The following is a 23,435-nucleotide window of genomic DNA, read 5'->3' on the forward strand; positions in this document are numbered from 1 at the left end:
AAAGGAAGGGATTAATAAAACCAACTAACATGTAAGTAGGACCCCAGATCCAGCATGTGAGTAAATAGCTCTCCACTCACCACTCGTAACTGAAGCTTGGCAAACCTTCATAAACCATAGTTTTACATGTAGGCAGAGGGCTCAAGTTTCTTTCTTAATCATTCAAATCACAGGAAAGAGAAGGCAAGTGGAATGCTATCTTTCTTATGTATATACACTGTGCTAGGACCATATTTAATGATTTATTAAGAACCCACTGCATCCTAAACAGGTGAATGGATACAGAAACTGGCACATCTACACAGTGGAATGCTACTCAGCAATAAAAAGGAAAAACGGATCCACATAACATGACTCTCAAATGCACTATACAAATGGAAAGAAGCCAACCTTGAAAGATTATATATTGTATAATTCTCTTTATATGACATTCACAGAAAGCAAAACTATAGGAAGGGGGAGCAGACAGGGGTAGCACAAAAGGATTTTGGGGTGATGGAACGATTTTGTATCCTGATTGAGGTGGTAGTTACACAAATCTATGCATGTGTTAAAACTCATAGAACTGTACAACAAAAGGTGAATTTACTGTATGTCAAATATATTTAAAAAGAACCCACTGCATATATAACATAAACTCATTAGGTGTCTAAGGGCCCTGAGTCACTTCCCTTCCCTCGATCAGTTTCTCAGTGCAGGAAGCACATGAACAAGTAGTCTTGGAATATGAGTGTGGAAGTGTAGGGAATGCTATACCATACGATCTATGCTAAGTACATCAGACCCAGCACCAAATTCAGCATGTAGCACACTAGAAAGCATTTTGTAGAAAATGCCTTTATTATAGTGCAAATAACTTTCAGCAGTGACATAATAATGTAAGAACACATTCAGCAACATTTTACACCACGCAGTAAATAAGAGTGTTTCTTTGAAAATATGTCATTATAAGAACGTTATTTTTACATTAATGCCAGAAAATGCCAAGGCTGTTCCTCTCGGGGCAATAGGGTTCCATCCCTCTTTTTGGATACTTTCTTTTTAATACAAATGAAAGGATTTACTCTTTTAACAAATCACTATCAATTCAAGACAGTGATCTCTTAGGGAGTTTTGAACTGAGGTTGGCAAGATTTGAAATGGGATTTTGAATTTTATAAAAACAATCATTTTAAGATAATTCTGGGATAGCCCAGAAAGAAGTCACTTCTATTAAGTTTTAACTAGACATATATATACATTCACTCCAATTTTGATGCAGAAATGGACAGATTGTCTAAAGCCTACCTTTTATTTCCCCAGAGCCTGATTGTTATTTACACTCCTTGGTTTGGGTCATATTGCAAAATTAGGGCTCTGGTCAGAAATAACTCCTTACATACCCAAATGCTTTCCTGTGAAGCTTTAAATTGCACTTTCTATCCTGAATTCCCACCTTAGATCTCACATGCCCATGAAAGGATGTGAACACTGTTTCCAGTTTATAGCTACTGATTGGTGCAGCTGGATTAGCCCCCTGCTAATTTAGCTAGACCTGAATCAAACCATCACATCATCTACACTGATTCCAATAGGCTTAACCAAGAGGTTCTGACCCACCTCCTCCAGAAACAAAGGGTTAACAATGTTTCGTTACACTAAACCACATAAGGGCTTGGCAGCTAACCCATCAGCTGATAGGTAGCTAGAACTGTGTCAATTGCAATCAGTTGTGCTCTGAGCTCCTCTAGTTTCTGCTGAATTATGCAGTGGGTGGGAAAGGATGGCACTCAAAGGAAACCTCCTGTGAGGGTCTTGAACCAAAAGCAGAATAGAAACCCTTACAGATACATTTCAGGGTGCTCTCTAAGTCTCTCTACAAACACTCCTCAAAATCTAGTGGCTTTACAGGCCCTAAGAAGTTAATCACAGGCCTGAAAATACCTGGAGCCACAGAACAGCCCTCTTGGCTGAATATGGCCAGTTAAGCCAGCTGGTACATAAAGCTTTATAGGGCTCAGCAAGTCTTGTTGGATAAAATATCTTGTTATATAACACAATGAAGCTGTGTGAAACAGTTTCAAAGTTAAGAAGAATCCAAATATATCCTCTATGAAAAATTCACAATTTCAGTTCGCTTTTGCTTAGACTTTGGTACTGAAACACTGTCTACATTCTTGACACATGAAAATGATGTGGCCACTTCAGTGCCTCTGAATGTTGTGTAAAAAAACTCAAAAGCAAAGCAGGACAAGGACATGTCATAACAAGACGCAGTATACTCTACAAACAAAACCTAAATTATATATAAATACACCCCCACCCCAGCACCCCTTTATCCCCACTACCTGACCAAAGCAATGCCAAGGGGCCTTCCCGCCTGGGCCAGTGCGGTGCACCAAGCTCAGCACCCAGGGCTCCAACCATCCCTTGCCTTGTGGTCACAGTTGCCGCAGGCTCCTCGCTCCTGGAGATGCTCTGCTGCCTGATCAGTTCCACGAGGGCAGGGTAACTCGGCTTAATTGGAAGCATCGCCCTACTGGCTGGACTCAGAGACTTGGAGTTCTGTGAATTAACCTTCCTGATAAACTAACTGGATCATTTCCTAATCTGGATCCTGTCTTATCCCAATACCTCAGCCCAGTCAACACAGTAGGAAGCATCCTGTGCTCTGAAGCTCCAGAGGCATTGCTTAGGGATATTGGTGAGGGTCACATAATAAAAGTGATACAATGAGCTAACAGCTTAAGCTGATATAAATTATTTCCAAGTAAGTTATTTGGGGCCATTTGCTTCTGGTTTACACTGCATTCCAGAATCACTTTCATATCATACTTTTAAAAGTTTATATGATAGTCATTAAAAAAATTGTCTATGCAATCCCCCCTGATATGTTTTCAATTAGTTTAATAACAACTTAATGAGCTATTATGTAAATCTAGAGAAAAGTAGATAATTAGTTTTCAGGAAGTCAATACTGTGCTAATTCACAGTAAGGAGAAAAAAAGCAACATAAATAGAATTTTACATAATTGTCAATAACTTGAAAAGCAGTCTCATCCATATGTTGCAAAATTTTCCCAAACGCACTTATAGCAATTTATATCAAGAGATCCTAAGTTTAGAGATATGGAGGACATGACTCAGTTCTTTAAGGTAGAAACTCACATGTTTCATGATTGTAATATGTAATTTCCCCCCTCAGACCTAAGATATTTGTACATTCAAAAGTTCATAACTTGCTGTTCTTGAGACATTACTCATTCTCTAATACATATGTTGAGTAAAAATAAATAACTACAGGAAAGCTTTAAAAATCTGAATTAACATTATGCAGTGCAAAAAAAAAACAAAAACGAAAAACGAAATAAACAACCAAACTTTGAACAACCTATATTCTATGTAAATACCCTGACTAAAATGTTGGTTGTGCTACACAATTCCACTTCAGTGTAGAAATGAGTTGATTTCGGTGTACCGTCTCTGCTGTTGTTTTAAGTCTTTAGCACTTTTGTTTCTAAACATCACCTTGCTTTGAAAAGATGAATAACTTGCTACCAAATCACAAATTATTACAAGTCCATATAGTCTGAATAAAATCCAGCATAAATGTATTACTTTGTCTTGGGAATAATGGCTCGGTGTCTTTGTTCCGACAGCTTCCTAAGGCCAAACCATTTGGGGTTTAAACTGTACAGAGAGAAGAGACAGTTAAGCTTGCCTTTTGTTTTTGTTGTCTTTTCAGGTCTCCAAATCTTGCTGGGACACCTTTTCCAGACTGACAGATAGCTGTGGCAACTGATCCTATTTGAAACAGAGGTGGTTTAAACTGCATCAGCCAAGCTTAGTGATCTGGAGGTCCCCGTTTATCTTTATGGTGTCGATTGCAGATAATGCTTGAATGCGGTGGTAAAAATCAAAAAGTTGGTGTCCATCCACAAACACTCTGAAACGTGGGTGCTCACAAAGAATTTCCACCTGGAAGACACAAAATAATAATCTCAGTTCACAATGCCAAAGAACACGGCTGATGAAAACAAACAATACTTCATTTTAGAAAAAGGCAGCATCTTTAGTGGTTCTCAAACACTGAAGTGCACTGGAATAATACAGAAGGCTTGTTAGAACACAGATTGCCGGACTCCACCTATGAAATACTTGATTTCGTGGGTCTAGAGTCTAAGAATCTGCATTTCCCCCGAGTTCCAAAGTGATGCTGAGGTTGCTGGAGTGGGGAACGCCCTTTGTGATCCACTGCTCCCCAGAAGTCAATATCGTTCAAATAGTTAAAAATTGCTTATGTCTTACTGTTTCTCCCCTCTCCTTGTACTCCAGGAAGTAATGTAAAGTATAGATTTATTTCTCGCCCAGAATCCTCCACTGCCATCCCCTGGATAATTCTATCCCGCCTTCAGAGGAGCCCGTCTCTAGGCAAAATTGGTCCCCATTACTAGCATGTAATAATAGTCCAGACACTCAAGCAGGGTAAACACTAGAACAGAGAGAAGGTTACACAATAATTACCATTGGACCAAGGATGTGTAATTAATAAGGCTTTGTTAAGCCAAACAGAAATACTGTTTCCATATGGTAAAAGTCTTTTCTTCCTCTTTTCCTAACCTAAGTCATTCTCCATAGAGTTTAATTGGTTCTGTGCTATGTATTTATTAAAAGCATGGGTATTTACCATGTCAGGAGAGACTCCATATGTGATATTAGTCATATTTAATTCATATTATTACTAAAATTTTATCATCAAGAAGGGCCAATTTCATTTCAATTTTGTTGTTGGGGAGCATTATGTTCCTCCTGGCAGTCAGGAGCTCTGGTTACTCAGACTCATGAGCTATGCATCAAGACTCATCATTAAGAAACTGTCACAACAACAGGAGCCTGAGGGGCCATTACGGTTCCAGAGGAGGAAGGCAGGGACGAGGAGGGTGCCTTCCTCAGACTATGATTAGAAGGGCAGTAGTATCAATTCTATCACTGACATGAAAGTCATGGATTCTTATTCCCCCCCCCAGACTGTAAGATGAGAAAAGAAATGATTACTTCTTTGTAAGGCCCTTGTAAATTTCTAGATGAAGAGCAACAGGTAAAGGTAACTCTGCTTTATTAGGCACATATGGATGCATCACAGAGCTTTTAACTGAGTTGTCACACTGTGATGTATGTTAAGGTGTAATTCAGACAACCTCAACATCAAGTCTGACATTTCAGTAAATCCTTTCCTAACACACTGACTTGCACCTCTTCCTCCGCATTGTCCCTCACAAAAGAAGGGGCTGCTAATGCTGCTTGATTAGATGGGAAGTTTGGGCTATGCTTCCTGCATGCCAGACAATGAAGAGCAAATCTCTACTCATCCAGACCCAAGGGAAGGAATCTGTCATCCACAGAGCCTGTGACAATGAAAGAGACGGAGGCTGCTTAAACCAGGAGGGAAACAAGGACACAGACAGGCCTCATTAGCAAAGGGAACCAGAGACAATATAATTACAATCACCATATTCCTAAAAAAAAGTCAAAACTAATAAGGTTTAGTGCTACTTAAATGTCAAGAAAAAAATGAGGAAAATTCTGGGTACTTCTTAATATTAATCAATCAAATATTTTGGGACAGGTATCTATTAGATGCCTAGTACTATGTTCAGTGCTTCATAGAAATTTATTCTTAATCTGGACATACAAACACCGGTCTATTTACTAAATGTACTGGCTAACAGAGCCAAGAGCTACTTCAGCAAGTATTAATTCGTATTAGTAAACACAGCTCTTTTGATCTTTTTTGTTTTTTTCACCATTGGGTGACAAATTTCCTGGACATGCAAAAATTCTGGCTGCTTAACGCACTCTTGGCACGCACCAGAGTGGAGCATCATCAGCCTGCCAGGGGCTGGAACGGAAGCTCTTGAGGTACTCACCCTGAATGGCTGGTCTGGGATAAATGGAAAGTAAGGGATTGCTGACTGTTCTTCACCCTTTTCCCCAGATATACAAGAATTTCTGAGTAGCTGCCGGTCTGTGAACACAGCTTTGAGTTCAATTGCCACATCGGCAGGAGGATCTTCCGAGTCACCACAGGTCAGGCTGATGGCAAAGCTGAAAAGAAAATCATCTAATTTACTCAGAGTTGGATATGACAATATTTAACAGTGACCCAGGTACCCACATTTCCTCCTTTTTCTCGGGGTCTGTCTACTTTTAATGGGCCACTACTCTTTACAGAGGAGGTTACACTATGTGTGGAGAAGTAGGCTTGCCATCAAACCAGTTATTTTGTTACCGATCTGGTGACAACTTTGATGGCGTTGAAAATGACTAAATTAGGGATTTCAGATACCCTAAACCACCTACAAATCTGTATCTTAATCTATTTCACAATTTTTAACAAATCCAGAAATTGACCAGAGGACATAATGTCTTATCAAATTTGATTCTCATGTATAGTAACAGTTCTTGCTATAAGCATCATTTTTAAAAACCGTAAAAAAGAAAAAGTCCTTTGGCCTCCCTAAGGGTAAAAGAGAAAATGATGTGAGCCTATATTTATAATCACTGATATAAATAGCTGTCTGGAGAAATGATGGCTGAGATTCATACACATTCTTTTCATGGGAACATGGTACTTTCTTGGCACTTCCAGCTAGCAACACTGGCCACACAGAGGAAGAGGAAGAGCAGTAAACCACAACAGGCAGAGCCTTGTAACTGCCTGATAGGTCTGGGGGTGACAAGGCCTGTGCCTTACCTTTCAGGGTTGAGGTCTACGATGCCCATCACCAACACCTTCTTGCCTGGTCTCATGCCACCTTTAATGTGCCCACAAAATGGAACTATCTGCAAAGAATTAGAGGAGAAACAGGAAGTTTACAGTCTGTGAGGGAAGAGCGAAGCCCTCAGCTCCTTCGGACCTGACACATTCCAAAATGCAATTATAAAGGAAGAAGGTCTAGATACAGACACAGCACGGAACGAAAGCACTTACCAGCCGTGGGAAGTACACGTCTGCTTGAACTGGAGAGCCCAAGGAGTTGTTTAAATGTCCATCATCTAGTTTCTAAAAATAGAAGCACACAGATTGGCTTTCCAAAGGCTCTTGTTTTGGGGGGTGGGGGATGGGGACAGGGGAGGCAGTCGGGGATGGGGATAGGGGAGGGTATGGGGAAGAACCTAAACAAATCTGGTGCAATCCAGCAGCCCTTACAGAACACAGGCAGCGTCTGCAGACGCGGCCACCTCACAGTCCACTGAACCCCCCCCCCCCCCCCCCCGAACAAAACCTGCCCTTTCTGTCCGGTATAAGCCTCTTAAGATCCCAGACCCTTCAAATCTAGATCAAAATCAAGGTCGAGGCACACCGGGAGCCGGAGCCCCGGCCCGGTGGAGGGCAGGCCTCTCTCCAACAGCAAAAGCCTCTGGACACGCTGTCGCGCAGGCCTGTCCTCGGGGACGTGGCTGGAGTGGAGAGGCTGCGCTCAACTTCTCTCAGGGTCCCCCGGCGGAACCCATTTCTAAGGGGGAATCCCCAGGACTCCGGGGGGGCGGGCGCAGGGCGCGCGTCCGGACACACACACTAGCACTCACACGTGCAAAGTGCACACACCTGGCCGGCGGTTGCACTGTACAGAGAGGGCTGTGGGTCACCCTCGCCCCGCCGTCCAACCCCACTCGCCCTCTGGCCAGCGGCTCGCCAACCTGAGGGTCCCCCGCCCCCCCCCCCCCCCGCAGGCCGCGCGCAGCCGGCTTCTACTAACAGGTACCGGGACACCTTCCCACGCGGGGGGTGCCGCGCCGGGCCTCAGCCTCCTCTCCGCCGCAGCCCGGTGGGAGCAGGCGGCCGCGGCGTGCGGGGCGGCGGGTACGGGGCGCCTCGCGTGCGCCCCGGCACACTCACCACTACGGCATCACTGTCGGCCACAGATCCCGCCATCTTCTTGCCCAGCACGGCTGGGTGCACGGCTGGCGGCGGGGGACGCGGGACACGGCGCGCGGGTGGGGATCCCGGGGCGGTCCTGCGCCGGGCGGGGGCGCGGGTCCGAGGCCGGCGGGGGCGCGCGCACACACGGGCACGCGCGTGCGCACGCCCGGGGGCCCGGCGCCGACCCGGCCAGCGGGAAAGGCCCGGGAGCTGGTGGCGGGGGAGGCGGGGGAGGAGGCGGCGCGGGCCCGGAGGTCGGAGGTGGCGGCTGCTGCCTGCCCCACGGCTGCCGAGTCGGGGTGCTTTCCTTCTCGGGGTGCTGCGGTCGCCGCCCGAGTAAGAAAGGTGGCAAGGGCCGCGCCGCGGCGGCCCTGGGCGGCATTTAAAGGCCGCCGGGGCCCGGCTCGGGAACCGGGAACAGGGCGGGGACCCGGCTGGTCTGCCGCGTCTTGCTCAGCGTGCCCTGCCCCTCGGCCATTAGAAGGTGGCGGAAGGCTGGGAGGAGAGGGCCGGGCCTGTCCAGGTTGTGGCGTTCGGGAGGGCGGGGTCCTCTGGGCCCTCCTCGACAGGAAGATGGGTGGGACTGGGGTAGTGAGGGCCTGCCAGGTGACAGGTGCTTGTGACATCCCGGGGCCGCCCTGCAGCCAACCTCCTGCCGCGCGTCCTGGGGCAGGTTGGACGGTGAGGCCGAGGTCAATGGAAGACTGGGTGATGGAGTCGGTATTCCACAGCTGGAGAATTCTTTCAGAAAATCCCAGCAAGGTGAGGGGAAAGATTCTTCGGCTCTGTAGGGTAGAAAGGTAATGAAAGTTTCTTTAGACTTGCATAAAGAAATATTTGACCCAAAGCAAGAGGCAGAAAGGACTCGCTGTAGGGACTTTCATATCCCAGAAGGCTAGGTACAGAGCAGGCCTCTCCCTGGAGCATGGGCAGGTTGGGAGTCCCAGGAGGCTGTGTCTGGCAGGTCTCTGGATGGGTGTCAGACTGAGCTGGGCACAGCGACTGTCCTCAGAGAGCCCCCGCTGGGCCCTGTGTCTCACAGGTCACCCTCCCAGGCTGGAGTAGTAGATTTCTCATGGAAAATCTCCTGATAGCCTCTGAAGAGTAATTCTAAAGAGCTATACTCTTATTCCAAGGCACAAATTCCTTTGTGGCAGTTCCACACAAGGATGATTATGTAACTTCTCAGATAAAACTGTATCAACATAGCCTCTATTACGTGACATCTTGGCTTAAGCATCCCATTGTGTGAGTCACCAGGGTGTTTTACACTAATAAGCAGGGAGCATGTGTGACCTGTTGTAATCCCAGAGGGATCCTCAGAGGCTCCCTTCCTGTTACAGCTGCTGGCTTTGTGGCCTGGAACATCACTGTGGTTTTTGTGTCTTAGCTTTCCCTTTATAGACCTGAGCTAATCATGGTAATCTCAGTCAAGTAGGGAGAATTACCTGCACATGCCTGTAAGCCACAGTCATATGCTTTGTGTGCTGTGGATTAGAGACCTAAATGCAATGTAGCTCACATTTTTGCTCTTGTTGACCAGTCTTAGCTCAAAATCACACCTTATTGATTATTTAAAAATATTAGGCAGTCACATGAAACTATGGACATTTTGAAGGTGCACTTAGATATATCTCAATTTCTAAAAGTCTGGTATAGGGAAAAACCACTAAAGTAGTTTTTTTGTCAGTAGCCAAGAGTGACACAATCCATTATGGTGGTTAAAGAGCTTGTGCTTGAGGTTCAAATCCCGACTATGATTGATGAGCTGTGTGCTCTTGAACAAGTACTAAACTTCCCTGTGCTTCAACTTTTATGTGAACCAGCAATGACAGCGATGACAATAATACCTCTCTTGTATTATTGGGAAGATTAAATAAATTGGTTCTTGTGCCTTCCTTAGAATAGTACATGGCACATATTAGGCATGTACCAGGCACTGGGACTCTAGCAGGCACTTTTTTCTTCATTTTACATTCTAGTAGGGAAAGGCAGTCAATAAAAAAATACATATAATAATGTGTCAGGTGGTAGAAGTCTTGGAAAAAATGGTAAAGCAAGTAAGGTGGGAGAGAGAGAGAGGAGTTGGGGTGGTGGTATTTACATAGGGTGGTCAGGAAGCCCTCCCCAGGAAAGTGACGTTCTAGAAGACCCCTGGAGGAATGGAGGCAGCCACTTGGATATCTGGAAGAAGAGGTTGCTGGCAGAGGGAGCTTCAAGGACAAAGTCCCCAGGGCCAAGTGTGTGAAGGGGTACAGTGACCAAGGGTGATTAGAAACGGACAGGATGAGTAGACTGTGAGGTTTCGCTTTCACTTGAGAGAGAGCAAGGAGTGACATGGTTCGCCTTCTATCGTAGATGCGTCCGGAGTGGTGTGGGGCTGCCTGCCGGGGGGAGTGATGGTCGCAGGGAGAGCGGTGTGTAGGAGGGAGGGTAGAAGCAGGATTTAGGAGGCTTCTGCACCAGTTCAGCAAGACAGAATGGCAGTTTACACTCAGTGGAAGTGGTGATGATGTGAGAAGCTGGGGGCCCTTGTCAAGTCCTAGCTATTTTTATGTAGCTTTGAGTGTTCAAGTGTTCATAATTGACTTCTGAGCCTCAGTTTCCCCACCTGAAAAATTAAGGGGTTGGGCTCATGATTCACCGCTTCTTCTTAGCTTTTAGAAAGTTCTTCTGGTTCCAGACAAGCTGTGTAAGTACCATCTAAATGTAAATGGGTTTGAGAGTAGGTGCGGCTGAATGAAAATAATCTTGGATTCAATCTTTCTATAAGAGGTTTTGTAGGGCAGAGAATAACCCTTTGGTTTGTTTTCTGAGTGGGATTGAAGATGATCAGATTGCTTCAGATGGGTTTCTTGCATATGGCAATGTAAGAATAGGAGCTACTGAACTTTCCTAGAATACTTGAATGTGGAAAATGGCCTTTTATTCTAAAAATGCTTAATTCCTTTTCTATCAGTTCATTGAATAGAATGGTTCATTTTGAATATGGAAAGCAGGGAGAAAGCCTAAATGAATTTTTTGTCATAATTAAACCTGAGCAGAGTCAAACTACCTCTCAGAAGGAAAAGTCATTAGTAAACTAATGAATTAGAGTTAAACACTTTTTTTCAGTTGTGTAGTGAAGGACAGGCAAACTTTGCTCTTTGCTTTGCTGACAGGCATTTGTATCTAAAAAACACACTAACCAAGATTATGACCATTTTATGAAATGCAACAGTGAAATTTCAAGATGAAACTGCATTACTACTGGAACCTGCTAAAAAGGCTAAAAAAGGTTGGAGGAAGGCAGTCAAACAGATGATTCACATCAAAAAAAGAAGTATAAACAGGCCTTTGAAGAGGGACCTTGCTAAATGATATTCCTAAGTGAAAACAGTAGACCATTTATTTATTTCCTTCCCATGTAGTAGTATGTTTTATTCAACTGTGTAATGCAGAATCTCTGATATCACTAGAAGAATACCATGCTGACATCGTTTCAGCCACCATTTTGTGAGTATTGCTGTGGGCTGTGATAGGCAGGGCCAGAGAGAGAGATGGTAGATGCAGGAGTCTTGTCCTGGAGGAGCTTACAGCTCCGTCTGGGGACCAGTGGCAGAATGTAGTGTGGGTAAGAAAATAAAGCCCTCAGGCCTATAGCTTGAGCCCTGAAGTGGAAACTGTCCTGTTCAGAGGTGTGAGGCAGCTTTCTGGAGGAGATGATGGACCTCTAATCACATGCACAGCAGCGTCTTACAATGTCCCACAGAAGCACATCACCAAAAACAGCACTGTAGCTCTACTTGTGGCCTGAATTCTAAAGCCACTCCTCTCCCTGCTCTGGCAACCAGCTGAACCCGCGTTCCCAAAGGCTGCCTTCTACTTCCTGCCATGGTCCAGGTAGACGAGAGTCTCCTTGCCTTGCACTGTGACTGCCTTCTTAGGCCTCCTGTGGGCCCTGATCTCCTAGGCCTGACTTTGCCCTTTAGACTGCTGGTTTTCTGTATATATATACACACTGGCTAGGGCAGGATTTCTCACTCTAGGCATTATTGACATTTTAGGCTAGGAAATTCTTTGTCGGGGGGGGCTGTCCTGTACATTTTCCAGTGGTGAGCCCTAGATGCCAGTGCTCCCCCACCCCCAACAAGTTGTGAGAGACAGAAATGTTCTCAGATATTGACAAAGGTCCCCAGGGGGACAGTAGAGAACCAATGATCTAGAAAGTTCTTTAAGAGTCTATTTATCATATATATATATATATATATATATATATGATATGAAATGTATCCAATCTAATCTGAAACTTGCACATCAGGAACACCTTTCTTTTTACTTGGCAAGTCATTTCTTCCTGATGGTACTGGAGCACTTCACAAATGGTTCCACAAACAACCCCTAGTAGGAAGGAGGACCTGTAAGGGCCCCTGTGGGTGTGCCTGCCAGCCCTAAGTATCTCTGTGATATTGAGAAATGTGTGTCAGTTTTGCATTTCTGTTCCACAATATTGTCATGTTTATTTTGACAGAAATATAATATGCTCCCCACACCTGTAAATAAAGTAAAATTGAGGCATCCCAAATGTTTAACATGTTTATCCTGTGGCTTGATGGCCTCCCTACCCCAGGCCCCAGCAGAGTGGTTGCAGCCTACTTGGGAATAAGATACTGCACAGTTTCACAGGCCAGTCAGGCTTTCAACTCTCCATAATTGATTTTGTCAGGCCACTCTCTGCTCATGATAAATATTCAGGCAGGCAGTGAAATTTACAAACTCAGCATTCTTTTGTTTACCTAGTTAGGCAGGAGGGCAAACATTTATCAAGTTATTTTTCTACTTTCAATACATTTCTTATTTATTTTAGGAACTATGGTCACAGTTATCAAATAATTACTTTAGACACACACACAAATTTGTGTTGTACCAAAGTAATTAGGGGATAACCATTAAACTTGGCAGGTGCCAGTTTCTAACATTTCATTACTTTCAGTTTTATTTATGAGGAAACAAAGCAGCCTCCTACTTAGGTCTTAATTACTAGTGCAGGAAGGATTGATTCCTGAAAATCTCCCCACTGAAGATAATGATGCGTCCATTCCCAGGAGGAGTTCCGGGCTTCAAGGTATGCGCTGCTTCTGAGCCCGGGGATGTCACTGTGGGCCCTTTAGCATGTCTGAGACATCACTGGTGTGCACTCACCTCCCGAGGGAGCTCACTTCTGTGAAAGGTAACAAGAGCCTTCGCTGATGGGAAAGTAAACCAGTCTGCCCAGGGAAACAGAAAAGAACACTGCTTTCAGCATTCGGAACTAGCAGCATGAATGAAAGATATTTTAACATGCTTCCCAGCAGAGTTTTGTGTATATGCTGAGAGCCAAGGATGCTTTTCTGTGTCTTCTCTCCAGCCTCATCTTTCAGCAATTCCACAGGGCAGATCTGTTCCTCAGCCAGTTTTTCTCCTGTAAGGAATATGGCAGGACTGAGTGGCAGAGCTCGGTGCCTAATTTCACTCTTCTCATTATGCTTGACATTTCTGTTCTCATTTGCTGGTTTATAGTCCTCCCTTTCATTGCCTCTGTGATTTTATTTTCTTGTCAAGTGGCATAAAGGGTTTCTGAGTTTTGTAGTTTCATGGAAACTTGCATGGCTTGCCCGGGTGGAAGGAGACCAAGATCCAGATTTAGCAGTCATTTGGAAATCCTAACTAATGGGGAGGAAAATTCAGGAGGCATGCTGCCAGGTGGTCATTTGACTTTTAGAGGAAACATGTTTGTGTGACACAGATTTCTGACTATTTAAAAGGCGAACTACACAGTGTAGGGAGCAACATAGCACAGCTTCTGAACAAACTTATAGGCAGGAGAGACCTGGGAATTTAAACTTGGCATCTAAATTTGAGTAACTAAAGAGATTCAGAGACAACAGACTTCATTTATTTATTCAACAACTCTTTATTGAGCTAGGGTCTGTTTTTGGCTGTCATTATGATCATTTTTTACTTTCTTAAAAAAAACAACACAAGTAACCATACACATACTTGCCTTTAAAATACTTGTCCTCCTCTTTGATATGAGTTCCTTAAGGGTATCTCTTTTCTCCTCATATTGTAGGTCCCTCCCTGCACACTGCTTCTTCCCTCTGACAATTTTCAGAATGGGTCTAAGAGTTTCCCCACCAATGTGTCAACTTAACCCAATAAAAATGAAAATAGTTTTGAATTCAGAGACTGATTCCATTCTACCTCCAATCAGATAATGTAGTTTCTGTCTAAATTTAGTTTATCTGGTACAACTTGACTTTAGGCCTGAAGTATTCAAGTGATTAATTTGTCCCATAAAGAAAGATGAAATGAAGAGTTGCAGAAATATTTTAAATTGTAGAAGAAGTCCAAATTAGCCGTCTACAGTGATTAAACTCAGCACATTTCATTCATTCACAACCCTGGGCTTGGTTGGCTCAATGTTGCCCTTAAACCTAAGAATTAGTTGGAACTTTAAATCCAGGAGGGTTTAGGCTAGGCATGATTTTTCAAGATTGCCTGCCATGTGTGTTTTGTGTGTGTGTGTGTGTGTGTGTGTGTGTGTGTGTGTGTGTGTGTGTGTGTGTGAAGGCAGGGTGGAGTGGGAGGGAGGGAAATGCTTGGCTTTTCTTAAAAGGCAATCCTCAATCTATTTACTAAGCATAAACAAAAGTAACTTGGGAAGAGGAAGCAAAGAGGCTGTCTGTGCTTGTTTTTGATCCTGTTGACTTTATGCCAGGGAAACTCTATCAAGAGAAGAGAAGAATCTCATCCTTTTTTTTTTTTTTGGAGATGACTGAGGCACAGATATACAAGTATTGTATTTCTATCCTTTGAAGCTTTCTCTCCTCATGGATACTCTCCTTGACACTGATTTGGAATCTTCCCCCACACAACTGGATTCTGGCCAGTCCCGCCCACCTTCCACATCACTTGCTTGGGCACTTAATGATTCAAAATAGCTCTTTTCCCCAGGAATCCCAGCTTCCACCCTGGACAGTTTGGCCCACTTCATTCCTGGCCCTTCAGACTTCTCCTCCTCCTTCCATTAGCTCTGGGCTCTTCTGGGCCTGTTTTTTGTGAGTAGCTTCTCAGCCAGCCCGAAAGAGGAAATTGAGAGCAAATGCATCACATTTACGTAGGGTTCTTCGGAAGGCAGGAGCTCCTGTCGTCGGGAGCCGGTACTCTTCCTTTCCTTTCCTCACTGTTGATAGACTGATGCTGGAGCTAGAGCAGGCCGTAAAATGAGTATCTTCCATTGTAAGCCAAAGCAATAGAGCTAACAAGTATTCTAGAGAGGTTAACAACTATGGGGTGGCTCCACATGGTTTACACAGATTATCCAATGCCAGATGATATGCTATAAGTAGAAATAAGTGGGAATGAGGTTAGTGAGAGGAGAGGATGGGTGAGATTTCTCAGTGTGGGCAGGATGAATGATTTTTCAGGTATAGTAATGTTCATTCTCAGTGCCCTCATAGTGGCTCATAAACAGCCAGAGGTTCACCTAAAAGCCCTTACAAATTATTGTACAATGCTAAAATAGATCATCACCCAGGAACCTGAGAACCCACATCTTTTAATAAATTGTAATTGAGCTCCCTTCTTCAATGTCCAGTGTGTGTTTAGACAGCAGTTGTTTTATGTTAAAAAACATAAATTGTATAACATCAACTCTCCTTCAGATCACTTGGTAAGTTCTCATGGTGTATAGAATGAAACCCTATTTTTTTTGCCATGGCTTTTAAGCCCCTGAAGTATCTGGCTCTATCTCTCCAACTTCCCCTGGGGGCCACACTCGCCTGTGCTCAGCTGCTTGGAGGCTCTCCCAATAGCCACACGAGCTCATTCCTCAGGGTCTTTTCGGTTGCTATTCAATCAGCCTGGAATGTGCTTCCCCAAGCACTTTTCTGGTTTTTCATCCTTAAATTCTTACCTCAAATGTCACCTCCCATATGAGATCTTCCCTAATATAGGCTCTGTCCAAGGCTCGTTACTGTATCCTCATCTCTATGGTATTTACCTCCATCTTTAACTGTCTTGTTTATTTCCTAGTGTGGATCTTGTCTTTCTTCTTCATAAAGTGAAGTGAAACTGGGCACGAAGGCGTACTGATTGATGAATGAATGAATGAATGCACTAGTGAATATAATGCACAGCCACAGATATTCATCTGCGGATGAAATATAACTCGGAGCTGTTAAGTTCCCCAGGGTCTCATAGCCAGTGTCCACTGTTTCCCCCTGTTACGCAGGCTGAGAACAATCCTTGTGTTGACAAGTAAAGAACTCTGCCCTGAGGCATCTTCCCACCACTGAGCAGTCTTAATTCTAGATGCCATATGAGTTAAATATAAATTCATATTCAACTTAGGCAAAGCCATTGAACCTAAATTTAAAATGCCAGAAGGTATCATTGTAAGCAATGAAAAGTTGAATTGGTAAGATCAAGCACAGAAAAATAATAGTGAAAAAGCTTCCCAAAGCACAAACATAGCAATACAATAGCTACATTGGCAGTGTTATAATTTCCTCACCCTGATTATGTAGACTCTCGGCCTCTTTAAAGTAACCTTCCTGATACTGAATGTTAACTATAGCATCTTCTTTAAGAGGGATGGCCATTGATGGCTAAAAAGATGCCTTTACAGATTGCCTATTTAACTTTATTTAGCAAACACAGAGTTCACTGTGGTCCAGGTACTTCTCTAAATACTTGGCAAATGCCATCTCAGGTTGAGCTCTTTGGAAGCAGCAGTGGAGACAGTCTGGGGTATGAGGCACTTAGTAGGGATTAACACCTTCCAAGAGAAGGGAAAGAAAGCAGGAAGAGATCAAATCGCAACGCAAAGCAGTCTCACCAAAGCCTTGCCCACCTGGCAGGGAGCTGGAGGTGAGTGCTGTCAGTGTCCTGCTTCGGACTTGATGGCCTGCCTTTATACCCCTGCCTTGCTGTCACCAAACTTGGGCTCTCTCAGGAAGGGCATGGTCTTGAGCAAGTGGAGACAAAAGTCATCAAAAAGGTGTGACTGCTAGTTGACTTGTGAGCTGGACCCAGGCAAGCAGGGGTTCCTCACTGCCTCCCCATCCTTGGAATGTGGGTTCTACCTGCTTCCCAGAAGCTGCCTCAAGTACATAGCCAAGATAATGATGTATTTTTGAGACTATCTGGACTTTACGTGACTGCACCCAGTTAAGACTTCCATAAAACCTTTTCTGACCTGGTGGGTACATGCAGTGATGTACTCACCCTGTGGCCACCCAAGACAAGCCACCTCTGCAAGTTCCCTTGCTTATTAAACCTGCCACCTACCAACCTGAAGTGGCCCGCCCCCTTCTTCAGTCTCTCCCTACCCTCATACAGGGGCAGGTTTCAGAGTGTACCTGGGAAACTCCCAAGGAGCCTGCAGACCAACAGCAAGGCAGCTCTCTGCAGCTGAGGCACCCTGGAAGCTAGACTTCGTAAGCTGCATCTGGGCACCAAGTTCCCCCTGCAGGGGGATCTGGGCGGTGCACCTCTGTGGCTGCTAAAATGTTAACTCATGTAACTCCTGATACAACCCCTTGAGGTAGGTCCTTTTATTAATCCCATTTTACAGTTGAGAAAACTGAGGCATGGAGAAATTAGTGAACTTGCCAAACTAGGTCAGGCAGCGGAGCTGCAATTTGACTCAGACAATGTGGCTCCAGAATCAGAGCGCCTAACTACTCAGCTGTGCTGTTAGCTATTACTTCATAGAAAGGGTTGTGGATAGCCTAATAATAATAATACCGGTTGCTATTGAGTTCTTGTGTGCATACAGGCGTGTGTGTGTGTGTGGAGGGGTGGTGGTGGTGCATGTGCTTGCCTGGTACTGGTGCATTTATTAGGAACAACATCAAAAGAATGGTAATTTGGGTTGCTTACTTCACTTGAATATTAAATCCTGCCTGTAAAAATCTAAGAATCAGGACTAGATGCTGAGAGGCAATGACGAAGCCTGAATTCTAGTCCAAGACAGCATGTGTTGGGAAGGGCCTCTTTGGAGTTTAGGGTAAGAGAGTAAGTAGGTGGAAGAGAGGCCATAAAATACAGGGCAAGGCCAGTAAGGTCTGTGCTTTGCCAGTCACAGGAGTGAGGTGTTAGATAAAAAGGCTGAGGGAAAAGGGTCACCACGGGAAGAGGGTCATGGAGGAGAAGAAGCTTTGTCAGGTGTGAGCGGGGTGGGCCCTGGCCCCTCTCCAGAGGGTCTTTTAGACAGTATGACACTCCCCAGAGTCAGAAGGGCAGCAGAGATGGTAGAAGACAGGGGTCTTGATGGCTCTCCAGGGGGGATGTGCGCGGACTTGGAGAGAAGACTGCAGGAAAGAGGAAATCCAGGGGCAACAGAATACGGTTTTCCATCACTCTTTTTGGAATTACACATAATCTTTTAAAGATATTTAAATATCATTTCCTGGGTTATGGAAATAGACTTCTTGTTTCTGAACACCAGGCTCAGGTAAGGAAGAAATCCAGGGATGAAAAATTTTATTTTGGATGATACAGAATATACATTTTCCCCTATTTGCAGTTCTTTTTTTGTCTAGAAGAGTCCATGTAATAAAAGTCATTATCCTTAAGAATTTTAGCCCCAGTGGGATCAACAGGTTCCACATTCTTTTTCTTAAGTTTGGTGAAATCCCTTCTTTGAGCACAATAGAGAAATTCTGTTTTAATACCTCACTGTCTTTATTTGTATATAAAGACATGGTCCAAAAGGCTGAAACAAAATCTTGGTAGTAAATGCTCTTTGCAAAAATAGTCATCAGGGATTAAATCCAGCAAGAGAACATGTAAACTTCCTAGCAGACCAAATGTGTCCTCTGAGCCAGATGAATTAAAGGATCTATTTGAGATCTAAATAAAGGTCATTCTTGGGACTGAACTGATGATGTCATTATTATTGACCCTTATGTTAACAGGTTCATTCCTTTGTCACATTTGAGGTCACATTCTCTTATGGATATTTCAACATGATTTGCTTATTTTCATAACACTAGTGACCTTAGAAACTTACCTTAGAGCCCACAATATAACAATACTCCAAATAATTCACAAAGCAAAGCAAGTACATAGATGTTAAAAAGTAATTTAGAGCTACAAGAGAACTCATGATGCCAAATACAGATCTTGCTTAGAATAAATGCTCAGTTGCTGAACCAAACTGGGAGAATGTAAGGAGACATTTGTGTATCAGAAGCATAGTATAGTTCTAATGCCATCTTCTTGAAAATGAGCCTGGTTTCAGAAAAACATAGCTATTCCCTAGAGTAAATGGTTTGTATTTGGGGTGGGGAATAAATCATTTCTTTCTGGACTTCAGGATTTACTTGAAGAATGTTTTCTCAAACCTGACAAACCTTATGAAAGAGTTTTGGAATAAGAGTCAGGAATAAATAGGAGGGTCATAATTTGGAGGTGGAGATAGGAGCAAGGGTGGAAAGAAGGGATGTTTTGGAATCTTTCTTGCTCTCTCCTGACCCTCTGAACTGCCATTCTGCAGTCACTTCTGAGCTGGGCATAGTGCATGAGACATGATGAAAATAAACCCTATTCCAGGTGGGCTCTTTCAGGACTTTGAGGGGCCCGTTTAATCCTGGGACACTGTATTTGGAAGCCATCTCTGCTTCTAGGACATTTGTGTCTCCTAAGCACTGGATTCAGTATCCAAAAGTGAACTATTTCATAAAATCTTATACTCACCAGCAAAAGCAGGACACATCCTTATGATAAATCAAAGCATTTTACCACTTGAAAGTGAAGTTGCTGGATCATAATGTCCACGCATCTAGTAGTTGTGTAAATCTGCTAGGTTTCTGTCCAACGTGGCTGAACCAACTACACACATTCTCTGATTTCACGTGATCTCCACGCAGCTGAACCAACCTGAGGACAAATTCATTTTCCTCTTTTAGGAAACAGAGACAAAAACACAACATCCAAATTCAATCTCAGTCATCAAAATTGAGTCTCCAAAAGATATATGGTCATGGACAGAGCTAAAATGGATTTTATTGTCATCTGATAGGAACCTAGGCCCTGTGCTTCCCTGTGATGCACGCGCCACATGTACTCTCCAGCCTGGTGCTGTCCTTGAATTAACTGTACACTTCTCCCATGAGGTGACATTCAAGTTGCACAAAGACAGCAAGGTCAGCGAGGGCTGGAAGGGAAAGTGAGGGTGGCTCATAAAACCAAGAGGCACTTACAGTTTAACAAGATTAACAAGTGCTGTTGAGAAGAGCTACCCAGCCTGAATCAGAGGGGAGAGATGCCAGCTCAGTTCTCTTGGCTTTGCTGTCACACCACACAAGTGGAAAGCTCCTGAAAGCCTTTCATGAAACTGTAGTACAGCTTGTTAGAAAATGATGGTATCTTTAATGATTATTTCTCTTGGACTTTTACAGAAGGAATGAGTTGTTCTTTTTCGCTGGCTCAGTTATTTGCTATTAACATTTCTTTTGTCTGCCTTGTTGGGGAGGTTATATCTGAAACTTGCCCAGGTTTTGAAATCCAAGTCATTTAATACATAATAAGGTCTCCCTGGACTGTTTTGGAACAATTTCTTCTGAAAAACTAGAGTGCATTCAGCAACAGCAAGCTAAAGAAGACAATCCATTCCCCTTTTAGGCTGCGTGTAAAGGCATGAATTAGTGGAATTCAGTAAATAACTTGTCACTCAAATGTCTACCAATCTTCTTGTCCCTGAGAAAAAGCAGTTTTTCTAGATCAGTGTTTTTAGCTTTTATAATTGTAACAACTGCAATTCTCAAAACACACCGTGCTTTATATTTCATATGCTGAAAATTGGGTTTAAATGCTTACTGCCCAGAAGATCTCAGGAACATTGGATAACCCCTATATAACCAGTGTGTTAAATGCTATATCCATAGGAGGAACTCCCAAAGGTATGCTAGGTGTATATATATATATATATATATATATATATATATATATATATATATATTTATACACACACATTGCAATACAGGCAGGTAAATAGAGCACGGTCATTTATTTAGATAGATGCCTTTTAGATGCCTGATTTTTGGGTTATGTACAAATAAGAGCTGCAAGTGCTCTGCCTGCCAGTGCAGGGAGCTTGGTGTTTACACTGTGTCAGACACTTCCCGCTGATAACCTGATATCCAGTTTCCCCTCCTTCCATACAGACAGAACTCACTTTGGGGTGAGGGGCTACTTGCCAATGAAAGGCTCTATTCCCCAGACTTCCATGCTGCTCAAGGTAGTTCTGTAATGTAGTTCTGGCCAGTGAGATTTAAAGGGAAGCCTAATTATGGGGCTTTCAGAACAACCACTGTTTTCCCCATAAAAAGCTGGCCTATACCTTTTGTTTTTTGTTCTTCCTCCCGCTTCCTTACAGGAACCTGGACTCTGAGGGCAAAGCAGCACCGAGCATGGAACAGAGAATTAGGAGGAGTCTGGTCCCTGACAGTGTCAAGGACCTTGGGTTGGCTAACCCTGGAGTGTTGCCTCCACAATTCTTACACAAGAGAAATAAACCCCTTGTTTTATCCACTGTGGTCAGGGTTCTGGTTCATGCATTTGAAGCACTGGTGCATATTACCTAATTTCCTTAGAGCAGGGCCGCTTGCCTTAGGGGCCCTGGTTCTAAGCAAGAGCGGCTCAGTTGACCCAGGAAGTCCCTGAACTTAGGGTTTGAGGAGAGGATCCCATTAACAAAAAGAAAGAAAGAAAACAGAGATTCTTCTCTTAACCTCTGAGTTACTTTCAGTGATCACTGTGACATGAAAGGCAAGAAGATATTTATTTGTTTGGTTCTCCACTTCAGAAAGAAACATATGAGAAAATCTTCAGTCTTGTGTTAGGTATAGAGTTCTTAGACTGATTTATTACAAAAAGCACATTTGTAAGAGTAAAAATCGTAACTTGGATTTCATCAAAATTTAAACTTTGTTCTGCAGAAGTCCCTGGGGGAGAGGATGAAAGAAGAAATTACAGAGTGGGAGAAAATACTTGCAAACCATGTGTCTGACAAAGAACTAGTATCTTGAAATACAAAAGACTCGAAACTCAACAGTAAAAACAATTCAATTAGAAAATGGGTATAAGACATGAGGAGACAGTTCCTTGAAGAAGACATACAGATGACAAATAAACACCTGAAAATATGTTCAACATCATTAGTCATTAGGGAAAGTAACTTAAAACCACAGATATCACTACACAACCATCTGATTGGCTAAATAAAAAATAGTGACACCACCACCAAAGGCTGGCAAGGACATGGAGAGACTGGATCCCTCACACATTGCTGGTGGGAATGCCAAGTGGCACAATAACTGGAGAATATTCTGATGGTTTCTTAAGAAAGAGAAACACACAATTACCCTACAACCTGGCAACTGTGCTCTTGGGCATTTAGCCCAGAGAAATCAAATGTTACATTCACATAAGAACCTGCACAGGAGTGAATAAAACAGCTATTTAAAAAATATAATTACATCTTCAAGTCCACTGAACTGACACTCTTTTTAATCCAATTGGAACTTCCTATATAGAAATTCTGGACTCATTGCTTCTGCCTTTGTAAACAGAAAGAGAAAAAATATATATAGAAAATAAAACCAAGTACTTGATTTGAAGGCTTGATACTAAGCCTTCCAGGTAAAGGAGAAATTATACACTATGTAAACCCCAAGGAGTTACAGGGCTGTTCTTGTAATCATTGATCTGAACCTGATGCCACTGGGCATAACTCTAGAGTCCTGAAAAAATAAAATGTTTTAAAAGTTTAATGAATTATTTATTGAGCTTCTGCTTGTGTGAACAATGAGATTTCTACATCGAAATAGCCTGTGTACCTAATAATGATTCACATTTCACAGAGGAACACAGTGAGGTACAGAGAGGTCTAGGTTTCTGTTCTGCTCTGGGATCTCATCCTCACTGTCAGTCTTGGTGAAGGTTTCCTACCTCTTGGTTTCTCAGGTCTTTGGCCACCATCAAGAAGAGAATAATGGAGCACTCTGAAATTGCACCCCCAAATTAGGATAAGAAATCTTGAGGAAATCTATGTGCAAAGAAAGGAGGTCTTGAAATACTATCTTTGTGCTGTCCTTTCTCCCATTGCATTTCAGGTCCTTCCTTTGGTGGGCTTGTCCTAGCAATAATACAAAGAAAAGAAAATACTAATATTGAGGTTATTGTAAACTTTCAAATCAAGAGGCTCCAATGGTCGGGGGGCACAGAGTTTATGCCCGGCAAAGACAGCAAAGGGGTGAGAAAGGGGAAGCATTTCTCGCCCTGCCCCTTCCATGCCAGGGAGACTACTTGGGGGTCTCCTGTACTAGAGGGGAAGAGCAAGGGGTGGGGGGACTTTGCCACCAGGCCCATCCTGCATTATTTGAGAATATCACTTGTGTGTGGGGCAGATGAGCCATGTGGCAGTTCTCTTGCTGTTAGGGGCCAAATTATGTCTTGTTGCCAAATTCGTAAGTTAAAGCTAATACCGCAGAATGTAACTATA

At 43.5% G+C, this 23,435-nt stretch overlaps 1 protein-coding gene and 1 long non-coding RNA gene across 2 annotated transcripts; one reads left to right on the top strand and one right to left on the bottom strand.

The window, feature by feature from the left end:
* Positions 1-819: 819 nt before the first annotated feature.
* On the bottom strand, positions 820-8,295 carry LGALSL (galectin like). Its single transcript, XM_036996618.2, has 5 exons — positions 7,880-8,295; positions 6,971-7,042; positions 6,734-6,822; positions 5,907-6,084; positions 820-3,957 (listed from the first exon to the last, which is right to left on the bottom strand). Exons 1-5 carry the CDS (start codon positions 7,913-7,915, stop codon positions 3,814-3,816), a joined length of 519 nt encoding a protein of 172 aa, XP_036852513.1. The 5' UTR covers positions 7,916-8,295; the 3' UTR covers positions 820-3,813.
* Positions 8,296-8,527: 232 nt separating this feature from the next.
* Positions 8,528-21,461, top strand: LOC140843354 (uncharacterized). Its single transcript, XR_012121014.1, has 2 exons — positions 8,528-8,665; positions 21,309-21,461. It is a non-coding gene; the product is annotated as an uncharacterized lncRNA (long non-coding RNA).
* Positions 21,462-23,435: the final 1,974 nt, after the last annotated feature.

The sequence above is a fragment of the Manis javanica genome, chromosome 1 (assembly GCF_040802235.1).
Source record: "Manis javanica isolate MJ-LG chromosome 1, MJ_LKY, whole genome shotgun sequence".
Taxonomy (NCBI): Eukaryota; Metazoa; Chordata; class Mammalia; order Pholidota; family Manidae; genus Manis; species Manis javanica.

Coding starts and splice junctions, on each gene's coding strand:
- LGALSL (XM_036996618.2), bottom strand. CDS start 7,915: ATGGCGGGATCTGTGGCCGACAGTGATGCCGTAGTG. Junction 7,043..7,879: donor CCGACAGTGATGCCGTAGTG/GTGAGTGTGCCG, acceptor TTCTATTTTTAG/AAACTAGATGATGGACATTT. Junction 6,823..6,970: donor ACGTGTACTTCCCACGGCTG/GTAAGTGCTTTC, acceptor AATTCTTTGCAG/ATAGTTCCATTTTGTGGGCA.